Here is a 27498-nt window from a genome sequence, read left to right as displayed (position 1 = left end):
ATTAATACTACATTATACATAAGCTAGCCACTAGCCACTTTATTTAAGTGAATAAAATATGCTTTGAACAAAATTTGAACTCATAACCTCTAATACATATACGTATTACACTTACCATCTCAACCAACTATTATTAATGTTTCAAGTTTCACATAATATTATATATTACAATATTATATATTACTTTCATTTATTAAGTAGATTATAGGTAATATAATTCATTTTTTTATTCATAAAATTAAATATAACTATATATGATGTAAAAAAAAGGTGACATATGAGGCAACGCTCGAACCACTGCACACACTAACTATACAAATGAACAAAATTGTTAAATTAAAGCAAGAATTACACAAACTAGCAATCTGGGGGCATCGCCCGGAGTATACACTAGTTAATGATTTCATTTGTGCATTGACAAACGTGACTAAAGAAACGTGTCAACTAGTTAATGATTACCTCGAGGGCTCATTTGAGGGGGGGATAAGGAAACTTGATTTCTAGATCTTTTGAGGTGATGGAGTGCTATCACCTTGTATAAGGATACAAGGTGAAAGCGATGTCACTACTCCATCACCTCAACCTCATACGGTGTACTTCATATGATACTACCGAAAACACATTGTCACAATAACAAACTTGCAACACATACTTAAAAAATAAAAAACTAGAGACGTAGTATTCGTGTACAACTCTTATAAGATCTCAAGTAAGTATATTTTGCTAATCTATTAATCAATTTTGTGTTTTTGTCTTTAAGAAAAATAGTCCAAAGGAACACGAGCATTAATTCTAATTCGTGTGAGAGAAAAAGTTTATAGTTTGGGCGAAACCTCCTCTAAAACCTCAGTCGTGTATGCTGTTGAAGCCACTAAACCCTTGAAACCCAAGAGAGAAGCAGAAATGAACAGAGTTGCGTCATTGTTGTTAAAGAAGAACAAAGCTTTGAATTCCATTTTATACAATAATGTCAAGGGATTCCTGAATAATTCCAGCAGTTGCAGACCTTCTTCTTCTAATGAAGGATTCAGAATTTTCTCCTCTGCAATTGGTTCTGCTGCTTCAATTACTGCTCGAAATGCTGCCATTTCTAGCTTCCGATCTTTTCCCAAGGTTTTTTCTTGCTTAATTTTTCTGGGTTCTTTCTCATTTTACCTGAATTTGTCAATTTTCCTGGGATCATGGAAATTTTTTCATAATTGTTCTAGCTCAAAATTTGCTGTTATATTTGTGATTTCTTTGTGCTATTGTTTATTTGGATGCTAAAATGATTGGAGTATGAAGTGGTATTCTTGTAGATTTTTGCTGTCTAATTCACATATCTTCAATCTGATGATATTGTTGTTTCTTTTTTATGTTGATTTTGGCATTAATTAAAAAATAAAAAAGCCCCTTTAGATTGGGAGGATCATTCAGTTTTAATAATTTTGAGAAATTCGTCAATTTGGTAAGGTTAAGAATGCAATAAGTTAAATCAACAAACAAGAACACCAATTTTACATTGCTCACAAACAATGCTTTTATTGCAACCATAGACAAGAAGTTGAAGTTATATTAATCTTGAGAAATACAGATTACAAATTAAGCTAGGTAAAGAATTAATGAGTTTATAAATCACTCCTCGAAATATGAATTAATTAGGGCCAATAGAATAGCCTGAACTGATTATCGTGCAGGGTCACTTGGAGCGACAAACTGATTCAAAGCATATTTTAACAATATTGTTACTAACCTAAAGGAAGATTGTTATTTCCTTTCGAGTTTTTCAGAGCTGAGGATGAATAACTTTTGGCGGTATGGCATTGGATGATTAAATTTCCAAGGTTCTTGTACTAATTCTGTTTCTACTGCTGTCCTCATGAATAATGTGTAAGCCTTTGCTCCTAAATACTGATAGTATTGTTTTTTAGTCACAGGTTGTCCATAGATACTCGATAAGGGGTATGTGCACAGCTTCCTCAGTTCCGGCTGAAAAGACAGGATTAAAGCTATTAGTGACTGCTGGGCCACGTGCTCAGATGATGGTTGGAATTTGGCTATTTGGTTCTGCGGCATGGGTGTTCAGCATGGTTATTCTTGGTGGAATTACCCGACTTACTCGCTCTGGTCTTTCGATGACTGATTGGAAATTTACTGGGGACCTTCCTCCTATGTCGGAGGAAGAATGGGCACGTGAATTTGAGAAATACAAGCAATCCCCCGAGTACAAGCGGTTAGTGCTATTTCTATTGAAAATAATATGGCACTACTATAAAGCAATGATTGTCTTCATACATGCAACAATTGTTTTATAATGGTGACATTCATAATTATAGTTGCATACTTGCATGCAGCTTGAAGTGTAAAAGTTAGTTTCTTGTACAACTTGTTTGATATTCATTGTTTAATATGAGTTTCATCCAGTATTAACAAGGGGATGAGTCTTGAAGATTTCATGTTCATTTATTGGATGGAATATGCACATCGCATGTGGGGAAGGGCACTCGGTGTCATGTTTGCTTTGCCATTTTCATATTTCCTGCGTAAAGGGTTTATTACTGTACGTCTTGGTCTGAGGCTTTCAACTCTATTTGCTCTTGGGGCTGGGCAGGGGCTCATTGGCTGGTGGATGGTTAAAAGTGGTCTTGAGGTAATTTTGCTCAAACTTAATCAAGGACTCCAGCAGTTAGATGTTTCCATAATGATAAGTGACATCAATTTACTATCTTTTTTTCTTTCCTCAGGAACCTGAATCAGAATATGCCGAGCCAAGGGTAAGCCCGTACCGGCTAGCAGCTCACCTTACTTCGGCTTTTGCTATATATTGTGGTCTTCTTTGGACTGCTCTTTCTGTAGTGATGCCTGAACCACCAGCTGAGTCATTAGCATGGGTTAATGGTGCAGCAAAACTTAAGAGACTTGCCATCCCCGTGAGTCTTCTTGTTGGTGTCACTGCAGTCTCGGGAGCATTTGTTGCTGGAAATGATGCTGTATGATTGTTCTATTCTCCTCTCTTAGCTGCATTTAACTGATTTATCTGCTATAATTTATGACAAAGATTAACAAGGTGTCTTTCAACAGGGTCGTGCATATAATACCTTTCCTAAGATGGGTGACACATGGATTCCAGATGATGTTTTGAGTATGAAGCCAATTATAAGAAATTTTTTTGAAAATACATCTACAGTACAGGTAAAAATCGTGCTTTCATTTTGTACAATAGTCAACTCTGTTATATTGATAAAAAGGTAGCGTCAGTCCGTCACTTATGATTTTCCTAGAGCGTAACCTTAGGATTTTCTTTGCGCTGAAGTGTAGACAAGTAGTTAACAAGTATATCCTTCTTTGGTACTGCTTGTTATTGATTTATCAGGTACAGGGGAAAAGTAGCACTGAATAGGTCATTATGTTTGTAGTTGATCTTCTATTTTAGGTTACATCTCATATAGTCATATTAACTTTTGTTATTCCTGGTCAAATGTGTGCTCTTTTAAAGTTTCTTGAAACTTCTGATATAACTCTTGCGCCCGAAGAAGAGGAAAAATTTATAAACCGTTGTATTTCATCATAGACAACAGCAAGTTAAAACACAACCCTTTCCCATAAATTGGTGGAGACCTATAGTGCATCTCATATCTACTTCCTGTTCTTGCATTAGATAAGCAGCATTACTGGGCCCTTGTGAATTGTATGCAGCTTATGCCATACTGCATAATTCAACAAGTAAATGACTCTATAATTAGGATTACTGCAAACCTTGCAGCTATAGTTATATAAGTGATAGCCATGTTCAAACCCAATGACTGCAGTGAATAAGATCTCTCAGCACATATGTTTCACAAGGACCCTTAAATTAAATTTTACCAGTAAGGTACTGCAACCTTAGCAGGATAATTCATTTGGGTATTAACTAGAATCAAAAGTCTTGTATATCCTTTTATTAGAGCTAGTGTGTAAATGACGTTTTTGTAGTCCCTTCAGATCTAGCTTACCACAATCTACTCTTAAAGTTGGATACCATATATCATGACTAGAAAATGAGATTTGATACCATATATCATGACTAGAGAATGCGAATTTTTCTTGTTATAAAAAAACAAATTATATTCAGTTTGTGAAGGACATTATTATGACCCTTAAGTATCTTTAGATCAGTTAGAAATTTTTATAATTTGCATTACTATGTCTTGCAGTTGGATCATCGTATCTTAGCCGCTGCAACCCTGGCATCAATATGCGGTTTGTGGTGGGCAGCAAGGAAGCTGGATATCCATCCTGCTGTGAGATCTTTGGTTGGCAGTACTCTTGGAATTGCTGGTCTGCAGGTGAATAAAAACTTTCAAGTTCTTGCATATGTTCAGCTATGCTGAATACTTTCTCAGTTTCTCTTTTAGTTCTGCAAATTGCATGATTCTACTTGCAGGTTACTCGTGCTTTTTTTGTATGTAGTACATGAATGACCCTGATACTTTTTATTCATCAAATGTGTGATTCTATTTGCAGGTTACTCTGGGAATTTCAACTTTGTTGTCCTACGTTCCAGTTTCACTTGGCACAGCTCATCAGGCTGGAGCATTAACTCTTTTAACAATGATGATCCTGCTTAATCATACTGTTCGCAAGCCATCACTCTCTCTCCTAAGAACTCTGCCTTCGGTTGCAAAATCAACATAATCATTCGAAAATTCTTTTGTTTTACAATTTGTGAGTATTAGATAGACTTTCTTTAACATTCATTATTGAAAACGTACACATAGTGTGGACTATTGGACTTGGTAGAGTTTGGAACAATCAACACGAAGTCCTCGATAATGTTTATCATAAATTGGAAATTTTATACGAAGTACCATTTCGTACACAAGGAAATTTTTTGTTAAATTATAGTGTTTATCATGAATTTGAATTTTATGTACAAGAAAATTTATACCAGGTGATTAGTTTTTCTCACTTCATTGAAATTTTGCTTGCTAGGTTTACTCTTTTAGCAATAGAAGCATATGCAACGCATCCTCCTTGTGACCAAAACATCAAACATTCTCGGTGTCAATAAAAAAGCTTCAATTGAACATACGGAGAGTAAAATTATTGCGGATATCTGTTGATTCTTTATAACAATTTTCTCACATTTTGTCTTGATTAAACTAATTATCATTCTCCCATTTCCTTGCTTGGAAGTTGATTTTCTATACGAACGAATCAAATACAGTCTTACACTACCTTAATCAATAAACAAACCTTTGTTATGAGAGAAAATGTCTTTATTTTATCACTTGGTTTTGTCAATAAAACAATACAACTCAGACTCAGATCAGAGTACATATAATGAGTTAAGCATATTGAGCGCCACATTTTCGTATTTCACCACCATATTGAAAAATACAGATACCCTGTATCCGTGCAAAATCTAACTATAGCAAGTTCTGAATTTCACTCCATCAAGGGTGTGGGGTTGGAACAAAATTTAGATCTAAAATGCAAAGAGCACAATTAATTGATTGCATCACTTCTCTCGCCAGGATCTTCACTGCGGCCACTGCAACAGTAAAAATGTGGGAGCTTCACACGACCACAACCCCTACACAGCCAACAGGCAATAGCAAAGGTTAAAAGATGAACACAACCGCAATTACGATTTAAAATAAGCGAGATATCGCATAAATAATACACAAACAGGCTTGAAAACACTCCCTTCTTATCACACATCTTCTCTTACTCTATCTACTTTGTTACGGAGTATATCTTGAAAACAATCCCTTCTTTAAAAAAAATATAGATTTCACACTCCAATTTAGGCGGCCAAAATGATATTCATACTTCCCTTTCACAGTTTTCAGACTTTTCTGTTTTCTCCCTCCATCTCATCAAATATTTTCCTGTTCTTAACCAAAACTTATGCTGAAAATTGATTTTCCTCTCTACACACTAATGTTTGTTAATAGCATTAATAAATATTCCATGCCAATACCAAATGTGAAGTTTAACCTGATGCAGAAGGATCAGCAAGTAAACAAAAGCCCATTGCTGAAAAAAAAATCAGACCTTGCTGGTTGCTACAGAAATGCCAAGATGTGATGCAACCTAATTTTGCCACTGAATTCACCGTCCACTCTGGTGCATATTCACATTAAAAATGATATCCAATTAAGAGAATAAGTTCACAATGTAACACGCCCCCTCTATATTGAACTGTAATGTGGACATGGTTATCTTACGAGAGTTGTAATAAAAATTTCCCAATCAAAATTCCTATCTACTTGTAACTCCACAGAAGAACCAATAGAAAGCACACATATCTTATATGCAGTTCATAAACACAGTTTTTGTCAAGAATGTCCACTCAAAGATCAAAGTTTCAGATAGACATCAGATGAAATGCCTTACTTGCATCGGACTATAACTGGAGTAGGTTTCAAAGCCTTCGGCCCATTTCTAATGCCTCTCTTGTATTTTGAAACCTGATCAAGCAAATAAGATTCACATTAATAAATCATGCAACAGGCAAAACTGTGTAGCTTAACAGGTCCTAACATCTCTTGTACATACACCTGTCAAAATTATCTTCTACAAACAGCATAAAATTTTTGTTAAACAATGATATCTCACAACTTTGTAACTAGCAGCATTAGCAACAAAACCAACCTATTTCCAAAAAACAGCAAATTTGTATCGTAGTGACGACATGAGATGAACATTAACATATACTTCGTACTAAGCAACCTGGCATCTCAGTGAATCACACTTTTAACCAATGCACAGAATTGATATTATTCCATTATGAATTTACACTAGCAATAGCACTTCATAAATTCATTTTTAAATTTAACTATCATGATGTGATTTCTATACTCTATACAAACAGGATAAGAAACAAGCAAATTCGAATAGTATCATCCACACCAACCATGACAAATTGACAATAACTACACTCAAACTAGCTGCTTCAATTGAAATCCCTTATTCTACACTCAAACTAGCTGCTTCAATTGACAAATTGACAAGCAACAAACTGCTTCAAACTTTTTTGCTAACAACACCACCCAAAAATAAGAAAATGCAACAATCACAATATTATTTCACACTCCTTGGCGCCAAGAATCACACTCTTAACCATCACTTTAGTATTCGTAGCTCATACTGAGTTTCCCTTATTTGAAAATTCAACAATTTTTGAAAATGTAGGCAATAACCAACAAGAAGAAATTCACAAAAGTTACAATCAAAATGAAGCATTGACTAGTCATCTACATTACTAAGCACGAAAAGATTGTAAACACATTGCAAAAATTCATTGACCATTCACTCGAAATTTCAACAAATACAGATTAATTGAAGCAAAATCATCACAAATTACCATCAATGTAGCACACCAGCTAAAACCCTAAACCCACAAAACTATCAAAAACTTAATTCCTTAAACCCTAATAGCCCAGCAACCAAAAATCGCAAAGAACAACAAATTTGAAATAAAAATCAATCAAACAACATAATATGATTCGAAACCCTAAATTATAAACCAAACAAAGATCAAGAAAAATTAAAAATTTGATCTTTGACCTTCTTTTTGGGAACAGCCATTAGGTCCATGAATCCGCCGCCATGAACAGAATCAGTGTCATCTTCAGGAAGAATTAAAGGGGGCGATGAAATGGGGTCAATTGAATTGCCGAAAGAGGGTGGAAGTGCATAAGCATGAGTAAATCTTCTGACAGTATGAAGGCATCCATCAACTTTTCCCTGCAAATTTCGTTGTAATCCCAATCTGAATGCCATTAATTCACTATCTTTCCACTTGTGAAGAAATCCCAACTAGGAATTTGGTATTTGGAGAGTGTGGGTTTAAGAGGAGAGGAGAGTACCCTTTTTCTGTGCAACTGCAAAGTTAAGGTTTTGTAAAGGGAGTCTTGATTTTAATCAATTTCCTATGGAATGATCTCTAGCTCATTCAATTTGGGTGTTTGAGTTGGGTTTTTCTTTATCCATATGGGTCAAGCCGGGTTAAGATTGGATTGGGTTCGTTAATTCATTTTTAGTTATATTTTAGTTGACTTGGATTATTTCTATAGGTGATCAGCATTAGTCCGGTCTAAAAATAGGGCGAGTTTGGGCAAAAGCCTAAATATACATTTTTTTTTAATTATAAACCTGAACTCGCCTGGAAAATCCCACTTTGGCTCGACAATCATGTCACTTTTTAATCACCTTGAGTTATTTCGATTATTCTGGTTGACCGGTTCATCTATCAATTCGAGTTTTATTTAGCCAAGCTGGGTTGAATTTCAAACATTTTGCCATTTTGGGTTAAGAATAAAAAGAATCATAACATTGATTATATTGCATTATTTGTGAAATGGATTTGAATTTCAAATTAGTTTAGATTATATTGAATTTAGTTGGATTATATTTTTGGTTTAAATTTGATATTTGAAGAGGGAATGAAAATAGTTCGTAGAAAGAATAAAAACATGTATTTAAGGGTCTGTTCTCATTGACTGAACTCAGCTGAACTGAACTGAACTGAAATGAATATTTTATAAGAGAAGGAAATTAGGAGATGAGATGAACTGAACTGAACTGAGCTGAATTTCAACGTAAGTGAACAGACTCTAAATTTGATTTTTGAAGAGGGCAGTGATGTAAAAGAAATTCAATCTCTAGTCTTGAATATATCTCCTCTCATAATATAATCTATGTCGTGATATAAGCACATTTTTATGTATACTAACAATCAATTTTTTGTGATTACCAATTTGCGTAGTTTTTTTTTTTTTTTTTTTTTTTTTAGTATACATAAAAATTGATTGTTAGTATACATAAAAATGTACTTATATCGTGACATAGTTTATATTATGAGAGGAGATATATTCACATATTTATCTTTAGAAAAACTTTGATTTTGTCGTTAAATAATAATAATAATAATAATAATAATACGTAATAATAATAATAATAACCTTTGTAAAAAAATAAATAAATAAATAAATAAATAAATAAAATAAAATAAAAAAGGTGTTTGAAGCTCAAATCATCTTAGTAGTGAGTGGGCAAGTGACCAGGTGGCTTGTCTACCATCACAAATAAAAGCCACTCAAAATCCATATACAACAACTAGAAAAGTTGTTCATTACTCAAGGGAAGCTCACAACTTCAGAAATTCTCCCAAAAAAAAGCAAAATCATCTCTTTCAGAAAATCATTTTTCAAAAACAATTCTTAAATTCAAGCTGAGTATTTGTGGTGTCAGAAAATTACCCCTCTTTCTCTTTTTCTCTCTCTTCCGGCAAGAGGGGTAAGCAATGGCGTGTGTTTCGCGGTCAGTAATATCAGTTGCAACAAATTCAAGTTCATTCTCATTCAAGAACAATCAATTAAGCAAGAAAATTGGGCGAATTGATGTTTCCAAATTCAAAATTCGAGCTTCTTCTAATGAGTCTGATGATTGCAATGCCGAAGAATGCGCCCCTGAAAAAGAGGTTTCTCTTTCTCTTTTTAATACCCTTTGTTGAATCCTTGATTTTTCTTTGATGGGTATTTCTTAATTTTGCCTTTTATCTTAGTTATAAATGCTCTGGGATCATTAACTTTGTTGTATGAAATGGGTGTAAAAAAAAAATGATAATATGGTGGTGTTTATAGATAAAAAATGAGTGGTTTAGTTCATTCCAATTTCAAATTATGTGTTTAGTATTCAACAGATTTGTTTCATAAAACTCCACTTTGTAGGATGTATTCATCTCATGGGAAGCATCAAAAACCGTTAAAACAATTATAAGTTGTTTTAACTATTTCCAGTTTCCACTTAAAGTACGTAGTAATAAAAATGGTATCTTTGGTTAAATTTGCATTGATGTTGTAGAATGATACGGAGTATTAAATATGAAGTTTGGTATTGTGCATATAACTTGACTTGTAGTGTGTTGACACTAACAAATATCATTTAACATTGCTTTCATATTGTAAAATGTCCTATACTTTGGATTAGAGGGAGTTTTTTTTTTTTTTTTTTAAAACTTTCTGAATGCCTGGAATCCAGAGTGAACTTCCAAAATACATAGCAGTGCTAATAGTTACTTATCATCTGTGTTTAGTAGCAAACATAGTTGAGGACTTGAGGAAAACAATAGCTAATAGTTCATAGTTTGTCTTGGATATGTGATGACTATATTGTGCCAAGATGAGATTAATGTCTATATATGCAAATGTTTTGAGTCTATATATACAAATGTTTTAAGATAGATGAGGACCACTATTAAGAAACCAAAGGTTAGATTTGAATAGTAATCAAATTACCAACATGAAACAAAGATTTCCTGATATTAAACAACCCCCAGTGTTCACCACTTGGCAAATCGAATTCCTTTTTTTCCAAGGAGAAATTTAATGACCATCCCAAGCTTAAGGTTCAATCTGATCCGTTCAAGTATGCTTTGGTCGTTCGTTACTGAAGGACGCAAAAGTCATTTGAATCTTAGGAAGGGCTTGCCAGTGGCAAATTACGTAGGAAAGTGAAGTGACAATAAACATAATAACAGGACATAGTCCCATAAAAAACAAACCTGAACACATGCTAAGGCAATGTCCAACTAGCTTATTATTGTAAAGACACAAATTAGTGACTAGGATAAACATAATAATTATTTTAAAAAAAATAAGTCCCTTGTTTTGCTCACTCGTGGAGCCATGTCATGGGATGTGACGAAGTTTTATACTGGCTGTCACTGGCCTACCGTAACCATGGAATTGGCAGCAATGAAGTGGGAAATCAAGGTTCCCAGATGAGTAGGGCTTGCCCAATGTTGGTGCAAAACCAACATAGAGCTTGGAATAAACTGGGGATTTCATGCTTATGACCTCCATTTGAATTCTTTGCAATGCAGTTGAATTTCTGCATCAACCTGCTTCACAGGACAATTGTGTAATGTTTTAGTGTTTTAACTGTGTTGATCAATTCAAACTATATGTAATTTCTCTGCTGATTTAGGGGTTGTTTGGTTACACAAAGAAAATGGAGGAAGTCAAAAATCATGGGAATTTGAAAATGGGTGAGTTGTTTGGTTGACACTAAAAAGTGAAAATGAGGGAATTGCAAATTCATGGGAATTGTGACTTCCCACAAAACATGGGAAGTTGATTACCCAACCCCCCCTAGGTAAGTCAAAATTCCCATGATTTGCAACTTCCTTCATGTCAACCAAACAATTTTAAGTAATTCCCATAAATTTGATGTAGTAATTTAATTCCCATGAAATACAAATTCCTATGGGAAGTAAATTCCCATAGCAACCAAATGACACCTTAGTAGGTTTTGTTCAGGATCATTGTCAATTTAGCTATTTGCCTTATCTACTTTTACGTTTTTGTCTCTTTCCCATGCCCAGTGAGCACCAATTTATTCTTGCTTAGTGATAGACCTGATTCTATACATTGGTGATGTTTTGCTTTCTTTCTCCTTATTCTTGAGCTGAAGCTTTGTAAATAAACTGTCTGATAAATCATTTTCTTGGCTGCTTTATGAACAGGTAGGAAAGGTTAGCATGGAATGGTTGGCTGAAGAGAAGACCCAGGTGGTGGGAACATTTCCACCTCGGAAAAAGGGTTGGACAGGATATATAGAGAAAGATACAGCTGGCCAAACAAATATATATTCAGTTGAGGTCGGTGGTTTTGAACTACATTCTGCTTAGAACTTGTAATTGGTAATTAAATCATTATACATGTTCACATCCCCAAAAACTGAATATATTTGGTAGAAATAGATTCACCTCTCAATCAGGCTGCCCTTTGACTAGTATGCATCTATTTTTAAGTGATAATATTCCTGCCAATTCATCCTGATTGTTCTGACAGAATTAAGTCATGGACAGTATGTAGTTTGGCTGTCTTCCCTCATCAATGCAAAATTTCATTAACATATTCTGGATCATGTACCAGTTTTCCGTTTTCAGAATACACCTTTTTTCCTGAAAGTTGCTTTGCTTCTCTTGAACACTAGTATTTCCTCTATCTCAAAGCTAAAATTGACAAAAAGTAATTTGGAATCTGTTAACATCTTCCTTTGTATACTTTTTTCATTTTTTTTTACCCTCCTGTACTCCCCACTCTATGATTTGTTAAGAAGATACAAGCCTAAATGGCTAACTTTCATAGTATTAGTTGTAGTGTCGAGTCGTTTGGACTTTGGAGTATAGCGTCCTTTTCCACTTTGTCAAAAAAAAAAAAAAAAAAAAAAAAAAAAAGGCTCTTGTACAGAACGGTTAAAACTTGTCTGATCATAAGTAATGGAGGATTTTTAAGGTTTTACACGAATGCATAAGCCGCTTCTAAATTTTGTTCATAGAATATGGCAGCCTTTTTTGCTTAAAGCTCTTTGGACTCCACTTGTATATCTGCTTCCATGAACATTCAGCAACTCATGGTCCAGATCTTGCTTACTGTTTTTGCTAAATATCTAACATTGATAATAATTCTGCAGCCCGTGGTATATGTGGCAGAAAGCGCTATCAGCTCAGGAACTGCAGGTTCTTCTTCTGATGGTGCAGAGAACACATCAGCTATTGCAGCTTTTCTTGGCCTATTCATTGTTGCAGGTGCCTCATCAATCCTGCTTCAGGTTGGTAAAAATGCGCCCCAGATACAAACAACTGTCTATTCTGGACCATCACTAAGCTACTATGTAAACAAGTTTAAGCCCACGGAAACCATTGAAGTTTCTGCACCTAGCCCAAGCGAAAGTTCCTCAACCACTGAGTCTAGCCAAAGTGATACCTCCTCCGCAACCGAGTCTCAAACCTCCACCACCGAAGTTCCATCAGTGCCCGTTGAATCTAAAGCTGAGCTAGAGCCTTCTGTTTCAAATGCAGAGAATGTCTCTTAGATAATTTATATTGCTACTCGATACTGTATAATTCTGCAATTTTTTTAGTCCTGTAAAGCAACCTCTACTACAGATGATACTCGTATAATTCATAATATAGAGATCTTCACTTAACAAACACTAATGAGATTTAGGAGACTATTGGCATTCTTGAAGTGCAATTTAGAGGCATTTTTGTGCTTGGCATGACCGTGCTCCACTACTCTTCCCCGTCCGCTATGTATGTTACAAATACTGCGATAACTAAAATAGAAAATTTAATTCTACATAAACCAATCTTTATAATCAATGTTTATACAAGAACATAGAAGTAAAGAGACTATATTTGTATACTCAAAATGTTTTACACTTATAATCGGCTGTTTTATTTTACCAACATGTGAAAACAAAAATTACATGTATGATCCCTATCTTGTACAAACAGATATACTTTCTCCAACCCAACATCTATATTATTATTACATATACATACTACTCCTGAGAGAAATCTACAACAGTATATTCAAATTAATTTACACAATTCCATGAAATGTGGATGTCCATGCCCTCCACCGTTTGGGTCAGGAAAGAGTCCTATAATTACTGTAAATCCCAAAGCTGTCATTATTTCCAAGAGCATCAATACCATTGTTGACGTTGCCCTTCGAATCATGAGCATTGTGAAATATTGAACTTGAGCTTTCCAGCATATCCTCTACCCTGTCTTAAGATCCCCAAGATTTTACCCATGCTAATACGGGTGTGTTTTCTAGTGAAGTTTTAAAAATCAATAGTTCAGATTCTCCAAAATCTTCCTCGTACATTTCCTCTACCATTGGGTTCCAAGACATACACGTACAATAATAAACCAATTTGCAACCAGCTTTCATTGTAAGATTAAGAGTACCAAAATGTTAGTTTAAGTTATACATCAATAAGAATATATCATCATAATAAAGTTTATCTAGACTCCTTCGTTGAAATGAAATCTATGTAACTCATAAAAATTAAACTAATATGCACTGTTGCAAAAGGAAAAGACAGAAAGATACTTGTTTGCCGTTGAACTAAGTGAATCACACCTGAATTAAGAGGTTCTTCAAAAAAAATTGTCCGCATTCTGCTTTCAGCGTGCAGCAGACAACTACGAAGATCAATTCTGCTTTAGCATTTTAAGTAAGCCTTAGCCTACTTGTTCTCCCATTTCACTCCTTTTTTCCTCTCAATTAATTTGACTTCCTACTTCCCTTAGTACTCTCTAATTCTAATATTCAAGAGTTGCTATTTACCCCTCCCTACCCCCATATTTACTATCTTCTTTTTTTCACATCCATGTAATACTCGACACTCCAATCTTCCAATGTGAGGTATGGAGACTATGGACCGGTGAAAGTTCATATATTTACCTCAATTACACTCTATTAAGGTCTTTGCTCCCTCCTCTCTGCATGGCATATCTTCTCACTTTTTCACCCTGACATTCTTTCTCCCCTCCTTGTTGAAGTCATTCCCTCTCTCTTCCCCCCTACTTATCCGCATTCCTCTTTCTCTAGAACACTTTTTTTATGGCTTTGATATTATAAGCCTCAGTTTACTTGTTTACCCATTTCACCCCTTTTTTCCTCTCAAATCTCTCAGATGTATTTTATAATTATGCAAATTTGAGTCTCTTACTAATTCCTTCTCTCTCTAATTCTAAAATTCAAGTAATGCTTTTCACCCCTCCGTATCCCAAGCTAGCAAAAAATCTTAAGCAAAACCAAAAATCTCAGCTTGAGCCAAATTTAAGTTTGTTTAAACCTGTAACAAACTTACTGAGCAGCAGGAGCCCATTCTCAATACACAACACTCCTCTCTTCTCGATTGAAACCATATTTCAAGTATCCTATAAAATAAGCATAAACAATATGAATATGTAAGTAATATTCCCACATGCCTAACCACATGGTGCAAATGGTGGCAGCATAAACAAGCTATAGGCAAGAACTGTGCGTTCTTGACTTAATACATCACACTAGCACAGAGACATCATTTACAGTTGAGGCACTAACTGAATACTTCAAACTTATAACAGCATATACTATGTATAATAAAAAGTTTTGTGTTTTTAACATGACAAGCAGTAATACTATACATCAGAACTGGGTCAAAGGGGATATGAAAACAAGGAAAGCAAAAGGCATCATATATAACAGGGTGCAGGTGCCAAACTAGTCTCAAACAGTCATACACCTTCAAATGAAATAAATGAAAAATAATCAAGCATGCCTTTATAACAACTCTATCCAAGAATTTACAGTGATCATAACCACTGATAGAACTCATAAGAAGAAAACTAAATGCAGAGTGTCTACTATCACAAGAGAGCAATTCCTTGAGACAAACATACAAATAGTAACTTGTGAAACCAAAAATGGGAATCACAGCTTAGACATACTACACCAGAAACACAATCGTGACAGATTACAGTAAAATCCGAGAGCAAATGGCTCACACTATAAGTTCTGACAAAAGAAACATATACCAAAAAACTTTCTATAACCAAATTCCACCTTTGAAGAACAATTACTGAGAATATAAATTGCAGAAAGGAATTGTTTCATATATGCTGCAAAGAAAAATACAATTGCTACTGTGATAACATCAAGAATAAGATAAAATCAACCAGCAAATTCAACAATACATTACAAAGATGAGATGGCTGGCACAATCTGTCCTTCACTAAGCAAGTTTGCAGATGTCTTCATAATCCACAGCTTGAAGAACTCTTCCATCATATAGACCTTTCTCTATCTGGACCTTGGCACAATATTTCTCAGTATTAATAGAGAGCAACCGAGCATTCATTCCTCGATAAGCCCCGTTAACAATCTTCACCAACCCACCAATCTGTGGAATAACAGTCTCAAGCTCTGCTTGATCCACTCTGAGCACATGTTTGGTGTCAATCATCTCAATTTCACCTACATACTTCTCAATAACCTTCTTGACAACCCCCTTCTTCTTATAATACCCTTTTTCAGCCAATTTCTTACTCATAACCTTTACAACAATCCCCTCACACAACCAATAATCCTTCCTATTATGACGCTCCTTAACCTTCTCATCCTCCTTGATCATATCCTCCAAAGCCGACTTAACACCTGCATTACCATCACCATATTTAGTCCTCTTCTTCGCTTTCTCCCCCTCCGCGACATCCTCAAACACAACCCTCGGCCCCTCCCCTGACCCTCCTACCCCAACAGGTTTCGACAACCCGGCTCCAAGCGCAAATGCTACTTTCCCACCTGGGAATTCCTTCTCGTCCACCCTCTCCTCACCTTCACCCTCAACCTCACCTTCTGCGATAGGCATCAACTGCTCAGCCCGCTCAATCTGCTTCATAATCTCCCTCTCCTTCTTCTCATCCTCCGCCAAATCCGCCTTAATCCGCTTATTCTTCATCCTATCCTTAAAAAGGGTCTCGGAATCTCTATCAATATAAGTAATGAACCAACCTTTAGGAGTCTCATCAACTTTACACTTCCCAGTTCTACCCAAATGCTTAACAAACTCAGTCAAACTCAACCACTTAGTAGAATTCATATGAACATGATGTCTATCAGCTATATACTCATTGTATGCAACAGTTGCAGCAATTCTACTAAACCTATGACTCCTTTTCATATGATCAAGAAACGTACTTTCGAATTCCTCTGAATACCCATCTACGATTCGATCTGGGTTTTGCCCAAAAATCTGCATTTGTCTCTGATGAGACTCGCTCATACAATGACACTTGAACCCGTTTTCGTCTCGGCATTGCTTTTGACACATTTGACAATACCATCGAAGTTTCTGGAGACCTTTTGCTTTGATTCGATTTGCGATTGCTTTTGGGGTTAGAAATTCGTTCTTCCCCATTGAATTTTATACCCAATTGAATAAACCCTAGGGAAGATAAAGAAATTAATTCGAAAGAGTTTAGGAAAATTCGATTGTACCTGAAGAGCGAATTTGAGAAACCCTAAATTGAAAGAAAGGGATTTTCTGGTGTGTGATTGCGTTTGATTAAGGTGGCTCTAATGGCGGACGAGATTGTCGGAGGGGATATTGAGGATTGGAAAATAAATAAACCGGTTTGGCTGATTCCCTAATTTATTTATTTATTTATTTAATTTTGGGGAAAGGCTGGTTCTTTTTTTGGCCGATTATGGGAGCGTTGTTTAGCAGTTCAATTTGAGTCGGTTTACAATATTTGAGTCGGTTTTAAGTTGGTACCAAAAATTTGGTCAATAACCAATTTTTTTATTTTTTTTTAAAACCATATTTGTTCTCACCCTAGTTTTTGCGAAGCTGTTGACCTATTGTTATGACTTTAGTATCTACAATTGACAATTAACGATAATGAAAACGAGTTTAATAAAATCAAACAAGAATTAATTATCCATGTGGACCAATCAGAGAGGACCACGTGTCAAGCTTGAGCAGGTCCACCTGGGCCAGTTACTAGCTAACACGTGTCAGCCTTAGATACCTTCTAATAGAATTGCAGCCTTCAATGCCCAATTCCCTAGAACGCCGCAAAACGGCGCAGCCCACCAAATCTAGGTCAAATGACCTAAGAGAGGACTCATTTCCCAACGACCCTATAAATAGGGAGATATCCCCCATTTTTGAACACATTTAATCATTTATTACACCTACCCTAAATTCTCTCACATGAGAGAAAACACCTGATCTCGGAATCCGAGAAGATCCCACATTACTTTCCGCACCTTTTTCATATTCTCCTCCGTGTTCTAACTTGATCATCGAAGGCGGAGCTCCAACCACCCGGAGTCTCCGTTGTTTTGCGGGTACAGGCGCAGTCAGGACTAGTCTTCGAGCTATAATTCTCCCGAGGGACACAAACACCCAAAACACACGGTAACCGGTTTTGGGTTTCGATCATTGCAATTGCCGGAAAAAAACCACCACCTTCCTGCCAACGGGAAGGTGGTGGGTTGTCATTGAGGGGGATGTGGTGGGTCGCTGATAAGGGTAGTGGTGGTTGTCGCCGGTTAGATCGGGTTGTGGGTCGCCGGAGAGGATAAGGGGTGGTGAAGTAGTAAGGGTATGGTTGTCCATTCACACCAAATGTTGGCAGTGGTGATCATTTTTTATGGCGGTGTTTAGCAATCCACAAGTATAAATATAATAATTCTCATCCTTGCCTATCACCCATAACATATACAAAATCTTATACAATAATCTTTATCCCATTGTCCATCATTCAGCAAGGTATCCACACCTATTTAATACTTGATGATAGCCTGATAGGAAATAGAGGGACGGTTAGTCCCTCCATCTCCAAGTGGTTAGGGGTTTGATCCTTATCCCTTCAATTCATGTGATAGGGTGGAGACCCCCGTATCTTACATAAACAAAAAAAAATACTTTGACCTTGCCATCACCTAATTTAAACATATAATCTTTGTCTTATCAATCAACATGCTTATGGAACCCTAGTTGTTGAATTTTGGAAAACCCACCATGCAGGTATAGAATTACAATTGTGAACAATTAGAAAATACTTCCATAAGCAGCAGGTACTATTTTCTAATTGTGAACAATTAGAAAATAGGGAGATAAAATTACAATTGTGAACAATTAGAAAATACATAAACAACTAGGGTTCCATAAGCAGCAGGTACTATGATGTCGAAACTCTTACGGTCACTATCGACCATATGAAGTTATATGTCACAAACTCTTTCAAGTTACAGTCACAATTGACCATATAAAGTTATGTCACAACAATGGGTATTAATGTCTCAACTTTCTTAATCATCATAAAGATGTTGAATGGAAGTGGAATGAAGCAAAGGATAATGGATGGTAGTCTGTAGCTCAAGGATCGGTTGTTCAGCTGTGAATGCGAGGTTGGTTGCCGTTGTAGGTCTCGAATCAAACGAACAGGTTAATAATGCAAAAAACAGGTGAATAATGCAATGTAAAGCAGGTACCAATTACTGTTATTCCATTTAATCAAATGTTGTTTAACAAGTACAAATACGGTATAAGTCTGTTTTTTTATATAAAAAAATTAATATAAAAAGCTAGTAATAAAGCCACATTTCCTCTGTACTTTAAACTTGTATCACCTAGATAACACCTAGATAACGATCCATTAGCATGATTTGGAAGGAAAGTATTCACCAATTTATGATTGTACTAACAAGTACAGAGTAATAAGCAAGACTAGGTTAAAATGTTCACTGATAAAAGGATTCTCAAATGCCGAACTGTATGTGCAACTGCTTAAGACAAAAGAGAAAGGTTAAACCTATCACACTAGAAAACATATTTACAATACAGGAGAGAGCGAAAAGAACGTATGTCAGCCAACTTAGCCCTTACGCATTTAATATGCACTATTCAAAAATGCCGAAGAGAAGCCACTAAATGGCTAGGAACTAGAGATTAGTCAGGGTCTCAGGGATGCAGACATAGAATTTACATCACATTTTGATTTATGCTCCTCCAAGGCAAGCTATGAAGAGTATGAACAAAGAACACCTATAAAAGTTTATGTTTCTTGCTAATTACAAGCACCAAGCAAAGTAGTCATCAACACCTCCATCAGCCAAAAAAGCACTCTGCTCGCTTTTAAATCTCTATACCACTCGCATCTGCCTGCAACACAGTAGAATACACTTAGAATTACTTGTAACAACTAGTAATGAACAAATGTTTGGAATAAAATGGGGATAAAGAAATGGATAGGGATAGAGAATTTATAATAGGGAATCCATAAATCTTGTCCCTTGTCTAGTATGAGTTGAGAAAACAACGAGGATGATAAGCCAATTAATTACAACAGTTAAAGTCTTTTCACCCACATTTCTAAGTACTGACCCCCAAACCACCCCCTCCCTAAGTAAAGAAATGGAGATATAAAGGCGGTTTCACCCCCATCCTTATCCTTCATCTTATCCCTTAAGCCTTAAACTACATAACAAACATAATATCATTCTACCAAACAACTACTAGTGTTAACTCTTTACTTCTAGAGAGCTTGAGCCTCAAAAACACACTCACTTTCTTCTCTCCAGCTTCACTCATTAATCTCCATGCAAAAAGGTTAAAGATGTAACTTTATTTTAAGGGGCAATATCTGTTAAAGAAGCAAAACACTTCCCTTGAAACTCATACAGTCATACCATTAATAATCCCAAATAGAAACAACATTGATATCGACACCCTATGCAATAATCACATGACATATTTTTTCGGCAACCAAATGGAATATTATTGGAGCACCTTGCTAATGATCTGAGAAATACTATATATAAACTCAAGAAAATTCTTTCAAAAATTGATAATTGGGATCTCTAAAGTTGCTGCCCTATGCAGGGAGGGTTCAACTGATATAACATTGTTTATGGGGTACAAGCTTATGGGAGTCAAGTGTTCCCTTTACCACATAATGTATCGAGCTTATTCAAACAACTTGCAAAACCCCTTTCGTAAATTCTTGTGGGCTGGCACCTCAGGGGTTTCCGAAAGGGCTTTAGTGGCTTAGGAAACATTGTGTCTCCCTGAATCAGCAGGTGGTCTTAATCCTACATGTTTACCAACTTGGAACAAGGCAACCATTAACAAAATTCTATATAAACTTTCCTAAAGAAAAACATAGCATGGATCAGGTGGGTTCATAAAAACAGTTTGAGATACAGCTAAACCTTAGAGTCTCACAAATGTCTGCTCCTGTTGGGACATCAAGTGATCAAGGGTTGTAACTAATCTATCTGATATGATTGTTCTGCAGCAGGATAAATTCTCTATTAGGAAAGTGTATCAAGACATGAGAGGGATTGTGGCAGCAGTGACTAGGAAAAAATTGGCTTGTGATAACCCAGCCCCTCAAAATTGTGTGCTTACTACATAATTGATTACTAAGGGATGTTCAGTAACATGTGACAATTGCTAAGGATTTCAGAATACTCAGCATAAACTAGAAGAAGAAATTAGCTGGATAATGCCTTAGCTAAGGTATGCTTGTGAGCCTGTTGGCATGAAGTTACTTGGTCTGGTTGTGTACAATGTATCTTTAATGCATCAAAAAAAAAAAAAAAAAAAGAGAGAGAATTTCACGTACCAGCATTGCGCAGGTCAAGAACAACCTAACAGCTCCGACTTCCTCTGCCAAAACCGTTGGAACCTTTGCCTTCCATACTCCAAGTAATCAAATTCAATTTCGTTCACATAATGCTGATGAATAGAAAAGTAACGATTCACATAGAATCAGTATATACAGATATGATAATGTAAAGACACAAATAACTATTATCAGCCACACACTGATGATTTGAGTCATATTGTTGTTCTACCACTGAGAATATGAGGCAATTAGAAGCTATAGCTATATTTCAATAATATAATTGAAAAAAAAAATTAAAATAGTTCAAAAAAAAAAAAAACTTTATTACCAATCCAAAGTATATCTTTGTAAGCATGATATAGGACAGCATGTTGTGCAGATGGACTTTATGGCAAAAGAAAATAAACCTATAAGTTGTAGTTGTTTAGCAGTTTTGTTTTTCCTTATTTTGGTAATAAATTACTTTCATTTGCCCAAAAAAGGGAAGAGAGGAGGGGGAGGGGGGGGGGGGGGGGGGGGGGGGGGGGTTTCCAAAAAGTGCAAGCTAAGTTTATATACTCTGGATGGAGTTAATGTCAGAATAAAATAAAATCCCTGTAGTCTTTTCTCCCCAACTCAATTAAGTTTGAAATAAGATTATAGTGGCAACATTACAAAACATACTCCATAGCTAAAAAAGGCACAATTCTCATGCAGTCTTATTGCACCCTTGAGAATTCTCCCCACTTATTGCTTCAGTAACAATACTACAAAAGTGTGTTCCCCTCTTGAGGTTAAGTGGTGATTTCACATGAATTGTATGACTACGGTAATGTTTCTGCTAGGTAACTAAGCTTTTGGAGCGTGTGACTTAAAAGTATTAATGAGCTAATAAAAATAGACATGGAGCAAAGGAGGTTAAAGCAATGTTTGATGAACTAATTCATGAAAGGGATACATAATGCTCTAGTAGATAGACTTCCTTGCAGTACTCTAATGACAAAAGAGGGAAATGGTAGAGTAGAAAGTACCGATATTATGCCCCATAGTCCCCACCACAAATGGCTTGCAAGAGTATACTTCTCAACATCTTCAAGCAGCTGTCCAGCTTCACAATCATTGGACTGGCTTCCTGCATAACCATCCATGCACCCATAATCATATGATGTTTGAACTAAAATGACAGACAAAGCTAATTCCAGTTGACATTACATTAAAGTTCCAAGTTCTCTTCAGCTACAGCTGCAATTTCACGTAACCCATTCATATATAGTTGGCATTAAAAATGAACATGTGCTAACTGGATTTAGGCCATTCAATATTTCCATCTAGTGAAGGTACATTAACCATCATCCCTGAAAAAGTACATGGAAAAGAAAATACAGAGGTAGAAATGCCCAAAGAGATGCCAAAGATACAATTACATATTTACATCTATGATTTATAACCCAACCAGAAAGAGGTCAGGCATGATGAACAGATATCTAGCAAGGAAGTTAATGATTCAGGAATATAAGATAAGTACCTGAGGAGCTCAGATATATGTGTATAAACCTTTGACGCTCCTCTAAACCTGAAGTCATTATAAAGTCAACACAAAAGTAGATTACAGATTTGCAGAGAAAGATTGAAAATCTTCCATGAAAAAAAAAGAAAAAGAAATGTGAGAAATACAAGTAAGTAACCAAGTAATAGTGGCAGATATCCAACAGATATAACATCAAAGATAGAAAACCACAGGTAGTCCTCACCAGGGTATTTGTTATAGTCCAGAAGATGAGGAATTTCTGAATGGTAGTCAGCAGCCATCTCACAGAAGTGATTGGCTATATCAAATGCAATAGGATTGTAGCTAGAATATTCGTAATCCTAAACAAAAACAGAATTAAGAAAATTAGAGGATTCAACATGGGAGGTGATGAGTGTAGAAAAATATGAAAGATGAGATACAAGAAGACATTATCCTTGAAAATAAAGAAAAATAGAAAACCTTCTCATTTTAATCTAAAATCATGACAGATGCTTATTCAACTCCTAAACTACTAAAAAACATTTTTTTTTTTTTAGATAATAAATCGAATAAAATAATCATTGAGAAAGCTAATTCCCTTTCATTTTGGACATTGCAGTGGCTGTCAGTGTGCAAGATTTACAGCAAAATGCTATAACAATAAGCCACCATAAAGGGGTGGGCCACTTAAATTTGGTGAGTCAAATTCAGCACCTAACAGTGCTTGGAAAAACCACTTCAGACAAGATAAACTTACTATTATAGTTATTGACTTTGTTTGTTCATCCATCATTATGTTACCATACTGCAGGTCATTGTGGCAAAATCCTATGCAGTGATTGCTAGTAAGCTTCCTTTCCAATTCAGAGATTTCTTCCTCAAGAGCATTCAAGCGAAATGCCTCAGCTTCTTCTTGGGAACATAATAGTTTGGCTGTATTCAACCAATTACTGAAAGTTGCAAAGAACAAACAACAGGAGTTACATATTGTTACAATACAAGTATACAACTTATAATCCAAGCAATTGGAAAATGATAGAAAACTACCGTAATCGATCCCAGAGTTTAATAACTTTGGATCCAGGCATGTCAAGATCATGGAATTCTCTGAGTTTAGCAGCTATAAGTGGAGATATATCTGGATCACGCATATCAGCTGCTGATAATGTCTGAAGTTCAAAAATTAAGGAGCTATTAGCTTCTTTCCCAACAACATTTCCATATAATGCAAAATATCCCAAAACCTTCTCAGTACATATTACAAAAGGCGTGCAAAATAGTCATATGCAGACCAATTCCTCTAAAATAACAAAAGGCTCATAGAGACATATCAGTGGAACATTAAGCAATATTAGTCAGCATTAAGAAAATACTATTCGACTAATCTATTACCTATCACAAGCACATCCCTTGTATAAAATAAACAGGGACTAATGACTTGCTATTCCCCCCCCCCCCCCCCCTAAAATCTATAAGAAAACAAAATATATATTATAAGAAAATCAGAGGAGAAGATCCTCTAGTAAGCTCAACAAATTGAAAAAAGGCTGACTGAAAGCATACTATATGAGATAAACTAGCAAGTGCTAGCAGCAGGTATAGTTATCCAACAAGGTATGTAAACTAGTAATACCACATTATTCCAAGACAAAGCTTTATCAATAACATTCAAAAAGTTTAAAAATCTCCCATGTTAAGCTGCCTAAAAATCTAAAATACAGTAACCTTACAAACATGTTAGAGAAATTTGTGTGAAAGATCATTCAAAAGGAAATATATAAATGGCTTGAAAAACACTAACCCTTGCGCGAATAAACTCCTCAATCCTCCCAGTTGAAAAACGCCCCAATAAACGAGGCCCCTGGCCATGCTTTGACATACACTCAAAAGTCTTAATCTCATCCTCCCTATTAAAAAAGACGTCCACACCCTCACCATATATTCTGACTAAGACCTTCCGAGACATTTCCCCAGCTTTGGTTGGCCACTTGATTTGATATACTTCATTGGTCATTGCCCCCTTGAGTCGAATCACTTGTAAAGCATTTGGATCAGCTACATCACTCCATTTTGAAGCTATTGACTGAAGGATCTTCGTTGCCTCTGATGGCAATGGATTTTCTTTATTGGTTTTGGGACTATCAACAGCACCCATGACTAAATTCTGATGACTTTTCTGAAGACGATTCCCAGTATCAGGCCAACAATTTAAATCAAACAGGACTAAATTAGTTTGCACTCAGAGACAATATGGTTCAAGATACAATGAAACTGAAGGAAAACTAAATACGTCAAATGATTTTACATCTTACAACAATATATACATGCTATTTACTAGAGGACAAAAGTTGACAAAAAAATTCAACCACTACTTTGCAGGAACTACAAAAAATCACACAACCAACAACGGATTAGTCCTTAAAATACAATGATAGCTACTGAGGACACGTTTAGTGTAAGGTAAGATAGAGACATACAAAGCTTAACCATATGCCTCCACAAGCAGATATATTATTCACATTACAGCCCATTTTTGTTTAAAAACATTGTCATCTATTGATTATCTACAGCTAGTACCAACTTCGATGATATCTTCTCTAACTGCTCGTGAATGACGTATGTATGACCAAAAACTCGGGTACATATACTTCCTTCCTTCAGTCTTTTATTATCACAACAATTGAGATTGTACCCTATTCACATACTATCCTTTGACTATTTGTCGTGACTTTTATATCAGTATAGATAGAAGGTGAAGGTCAGGTCAGTGGGTCGTGTGTGTGCGTGTTTGAAAAAAGGGAAAGGCGGATGAAAATATGACACAAGCACATTGATTCTGATCATATACTGCTTGAAGAAGACACCCCCAAAGTTGGGACGATTCCAAGTTAACCAATATTTAGAACAATTTAAAGAATGGCTTTCCTAGTTAGGACTATAGTTTCCCTAGTTAGGACTGTTTTTTGTCAATTAATTAATTGGTTTCAATTCCAATGTCTATGAAACTTCTTAACACAACTAGATGGCCAAAATAAGATTTCTTATCAAAAAAAAATAATAGTAGAAAAAGGACCTTTTAATATAAGAACCTACTAATAGAAACCCAACAAATCTTTTTTATGTAATAGTCCATTAACATTTTTTATACGTGTAACAAAAGAGTGTAACAAAAGGACAATAATATCTATGATAGGTATAGTTGTGGTAGTCCCAAAAGCATCTTTTTGTAAGAATAATATGCAAGTGCAGTAGCTTTGGTTGGATATGCTGTAGAAATAGAATAATACTTCCTCAAACGTGATTTGATGTTTAAGGTTAAATAGAATAATTCCATGTTATCTTAAACATCGTGTACAAACTATCTTCTTCCCCACTTTTTAGGACCCACATTTGGATTATAACATCTCCAAGCAAATAATTTCTACGTCCTCAAATACAAGTCTCATTAACCTTTTTGCACGACTCCAATTTTAAAGACCAAATACAAGTCCCGTTTACCTTTTTGCACAATTTTAAAGAAAAACGGATCAAAAATTATAATGGGATTTGATAGACTAAAGGTGATTAAACAAGATATTGGGATTTAGTTGTTTAAAAGTGAATAACTAAAATTTAGTGGGGTTTGATTGTAAAAGTGAACATTAAACTAGGGAAGAAATGAGAGTATAATACTTTTACTTAGAGACAAAGTTTTATTGAAATGCGACTTTTTTATTTAAGGACATAGGGAGTAAATGATACACTTGCGTACCCAAAACTTCAATAGTTGATAATATCACGTTAGATTCGTTTCAACGTGTACTTTTAAAATCCGAGTAGTGTCACTTGAAAAAATGATTATCATGCATGGAAAACCCGTGGCACATGACAAAAGGGGGCTAACCATGTTCTTTTTATTCAGAAATCTCCAATCATATTATATGTATGTATTAAACAATTTCTCAATAATTGACTCAAATCTCAAAAAAAAATTAAACAAAAGAATCCAATATCAAAATCAAGTACAAATCAAATATTAAAATAATAATAATAATAATAACAATAATAATAATATTAAATAAAAGATTAAAGAAAAGTCTCGAATCATCAAGAAGAAAGCTGATCAAACGACGACGACATACAATTTCAAATTACGATCAACACTAAAATATCTCCAAATGTTCATCAAATAAACAAATCAATGGCTAAAACCTACAATATTAAATTCAAAATCTAGCATAATTGCATGCAAATATGACAAAATCAATTCAAGAAAACCCAGAAAAAGTTGAATAGAAATCAAAACGAACCTGAAAATTGAAAAAATGAAAAGAGTGCAAGTTTCGATGAAATGGCGGAAGTAACGGCGGAAGAAAGCGAAGGAGAGTAGAGACGGAAGATTACCGGCGGAGGAGAGAGAAAATGAGAAGCACACGATGTTGGATTTTAGCGAAGAGAGAGAAAATGAAAACGATGGGAGATTTTGGTCAATTTATATGTTTAATGGAAGAAAAGAAATGTGAGTATCAAAGATTCAAAGTGAGCATGGGATGTTGTTATTACGTGGATCTGATGTGGTATTTATCGACTTATCGGAATATCAGATCCGTCTTAAAAATATAAGCAAGGAGAAGGTGTTTTATCGGATTAGAATTTCTTACATCGGTTGTGAGGATTGGAGTAAGGACTAAGGAGTAACCCTTACCCATGGATTGAGTAGTACTTATTTGGTTTCTCATCATCATGTTTTTAATTTTTAATTAATCTTAACTTCTTAAGCTAAAGTATGGGATATTTTAATAATTTTAGAGAATAATAACATACTACCTTCGTTTTAAATTATTTACAACGATTTAGCATAAAATGTGAGTAAAAAATATTTAATCATTGCAAATAATTTGAAACGGAGATAATATTAAATCTTACTCCGTATATATTCTTCTGAAATACTATTATTTGACAACTAGCTAATGATCATATTAGAATAAAGACCATCACATTATTAATAGGAAAATTTATTACAAAGGACTTTTTATGATAGAGAACCTTTAAAAAAAAGTGGCAAAAAGGGACC

At 35.3% G+C, this 27498-nt stretch overlaps 4 protein-coding genes and 1 pseudogene across 6 annotated transcripts; 2 read left to right on the top strand and 3 right to left on the bottom strand.

The window, feature by feature from the left end:
- The first annotated feature begins 769 nt into the window (after window positions 1-769).
- On the top strand, window positions 770-4690 carry LOC145555707 (heme A synthase COX15-like). The gene is made up of 7 exons (XM_081617437.1): window positions 770-1113; window positions 1917-2212; window positions 2404-2629; window positions 2724-2969; window positions 3061-3171; window positions 4173-4304; window positions 4483-4690. The coding sequence occupies exons 1-7, from the start codon at window positions 904-906 to the stop codon at window positions 4651-4653; spliced, it is 1392 nt and encodes a 463-aa protein (XP_081473563.1). The 5' UTR covers window positions 770-903; the 3' UTR covers window positions 4654-4690.
- Window positions 4691-5225: 535 nt separating this feature from the next.
- Window positions 5226-7895, bottom strand: LOC145555705 (uncharacterized). Its single transcript, XM_081617436.1, has 3 exons — window positions 7534-7895; window positions 6361-6434; window positions 5226-5554 (listed from the first exon to the last, which is right to left on the bottom strand). The coding sequence occupies exons 1-3, from the start codon at window positions 7747-7749 to the stop codon at window positions 5467-5469; spliced, it is 378 nt and encodes a 125-aa protein (XP_081473562.1). The 5' UTR covers window positions 7750-7895; the 3' UTR covers window positions 5226-5466.
- A 1203-nt stretch (window positions 7896-9098) lies between these two features.
- On the top strand, window positions 9099-12969 carry LOC145641642 (protein MAINTENANCE OF PSII UNDER HIGH LIGHT 1-like). Its single transcript, XM_081692503.1, has 3 exons — window positions 9099-9448; window positions 11495-11629; window positions 12448-12969. Exons 1-3 carry the CDS (start codon window positions 9272-9274, stop codon window positions 12847-12849), a joined length of 714 nt encoding a protein of 237 aa, XP_081548629.1. The 5' UTR covers window positions 9099-9271; the 3' UTR covers window positions 12850-12969.
- Window positions 12970-14536: 1567 nt separating this feature from the next.
- Window positions 14537-16973, bottom strand: LOC145641640 (KIN17-like protein pseudogene; annotated as a pseudogene). Its single transcript, XR_014115486.1, has 2 exons — window positions 15517-16973; window positions 14537-14713 (listed from the first exon to the last, which is right to left on the bottom strand). The product of XR_014115486.1 is annotated as a KIN17-like protein pseudogene (transcript).
- Window positions 16974-19113: 2140 nt separating this feature from the next.
- On the bottom strand, window positions 19114-26871 carry LOC145641641 (putative choline kinase 2). 2 transcript variants are annotated; one of them, XM_081692502.1, is made up of 9 exons: window positions 26735-26871; window positions 24247-24621; window positions 23493-23614; window positions 23203-23395; window positions 22687-22804; window positions 22461-22508; window positions 21967-22067; window positions 20954-21066; window positions 19114-19488 (listed from the first exon to the last, which is right to left on the bottom strand). In XM_081692502.1, the coding sequence occupies exons 2-8, from the start codon at window positions 24598-24600 to the stop codon at window positions 20968-20970; spliced, it is 1035 nt and encodes a 344-aa protein (XP_081548628.1). In that variant the 5' UTR covers window positions 24601-24621; window positions 26735-26871; the 3' UTR covers window positions 19114-19488; window positions 20954-20967. The 2 variants fall into 2 exon arrangements, with proteins under 2 accessions (XP_081548628.1, XP_081548627.1); XM_081692501.1 differs by lacking the exon at window positions 26735-26871 and adding an exon at window positions 24923-25041 and having other exon boundaries at window positions 24247-24609.
- Between the last annotated feature and the right edge of the window lie 627 nt (window positions 26872-27498).

Source organism: Chenopodium album, chromosome 8, assembly GCF_948465745.1.
Source record: "Chenopodium album chromosome 8, dcCheAlbu1.1, whole genome shotgun sequence".
Taxonomy (NCBI): domain Eukaryota; kingdom Viridiplantae; phylum Streptophyta; class Magnoliopsida; order Caryophyllales; family Amaranthaceae; genus Chenopodium; species Chenopodium album.
This window is presented reverse-complemented; position numbering and strand designations above follow the sequence as displayed.

Bases quoted from the DNA above. Each gene is read 5' to 3' on its own strand.
- LOC145555707 (XM_081617437.1), top strand. From the start codon at position 904: ATGAACAGAGTTGCGTCATTGTTGTTAAAGAAGAACAAAGCTTTGAAT. The intron at 2,213-2,403 runs GTTAGTGCTATT...AGTTTCATCCAG, and splicing joins CAATCCCCCGAGTACAAGCG to TATTAACAAGGGGATGAGTC. The intron at 4,305-4,482 runs GTGAATAAAAAC...TTCTATTTGCAG, and splicing joins TTGGAATTGCTGGTCTGCAG to GTTACTCTGGGAATTTCAAC.
- LOC145555705 (XM_081617436.1), bottom strand. From the start codon at position 7,749: ATGGCATTCAGATTGGGATTACAACGAAATTTGCAGGGAAAAGTTGAT. The intron at 6,435-7,533 runs GTCAAAGATCAA...TTGCTTGATCAG, and splicing joins TGGCTGTTCCCAAAAAGAAG to GTTTCAAAATACAAGAGAGG. The intron at 5,555-6,360 runs GTAAGGCATTTC...TTGGCTGTGTAG, and splicing joins CCAGTTATAGTCCGATGCAA to GGGTTGTGGTCGTGTGAAGC.
- LOC145641642 (XM_081692503.1), top strand. From the start codon at position 9,272: ATGGCGTGTGTTTCGCGGTCAGTAATATCAGTTGCAACAAATTCAAGT. The intron at 9,449-11,494 runs GTTTCTCTTTCT...CTTTATGAACAG, and splicing joins AATGCGCCCCTGAAAAAGAG to GTAGGAAAGGTTAGCATGGA. The intron at 11,630-12,447 runs GTCGGTGGTTTT...ATAATTCTGCAG, and splicing joins CAAATATATATTCAGTTGAG to CCCGTGGTATATGTGGCAGA.
- LOC145641641 (XM_081692501.1), bottom strand. From the start codon at position 24,976: ATGGGCTGTAATGTGAATAATATATCTGCTTGTGGAGGCATATGGTTA. The intron at 23,615-24,246 runs GTTAGTGTTTTT...TTTGAACTTCAG, and splicing joins AGGAGTTTATTCGCGCAAGG to ACATTATCAGCAGCTGATAT. The intron at 23,396-23,492 runs GTAGTTTTCTAT...TGCAACTTTCAG, and splicing joins AAACTCTGGGATCGATTACG to TAATTGGTTGAATACAGCCA.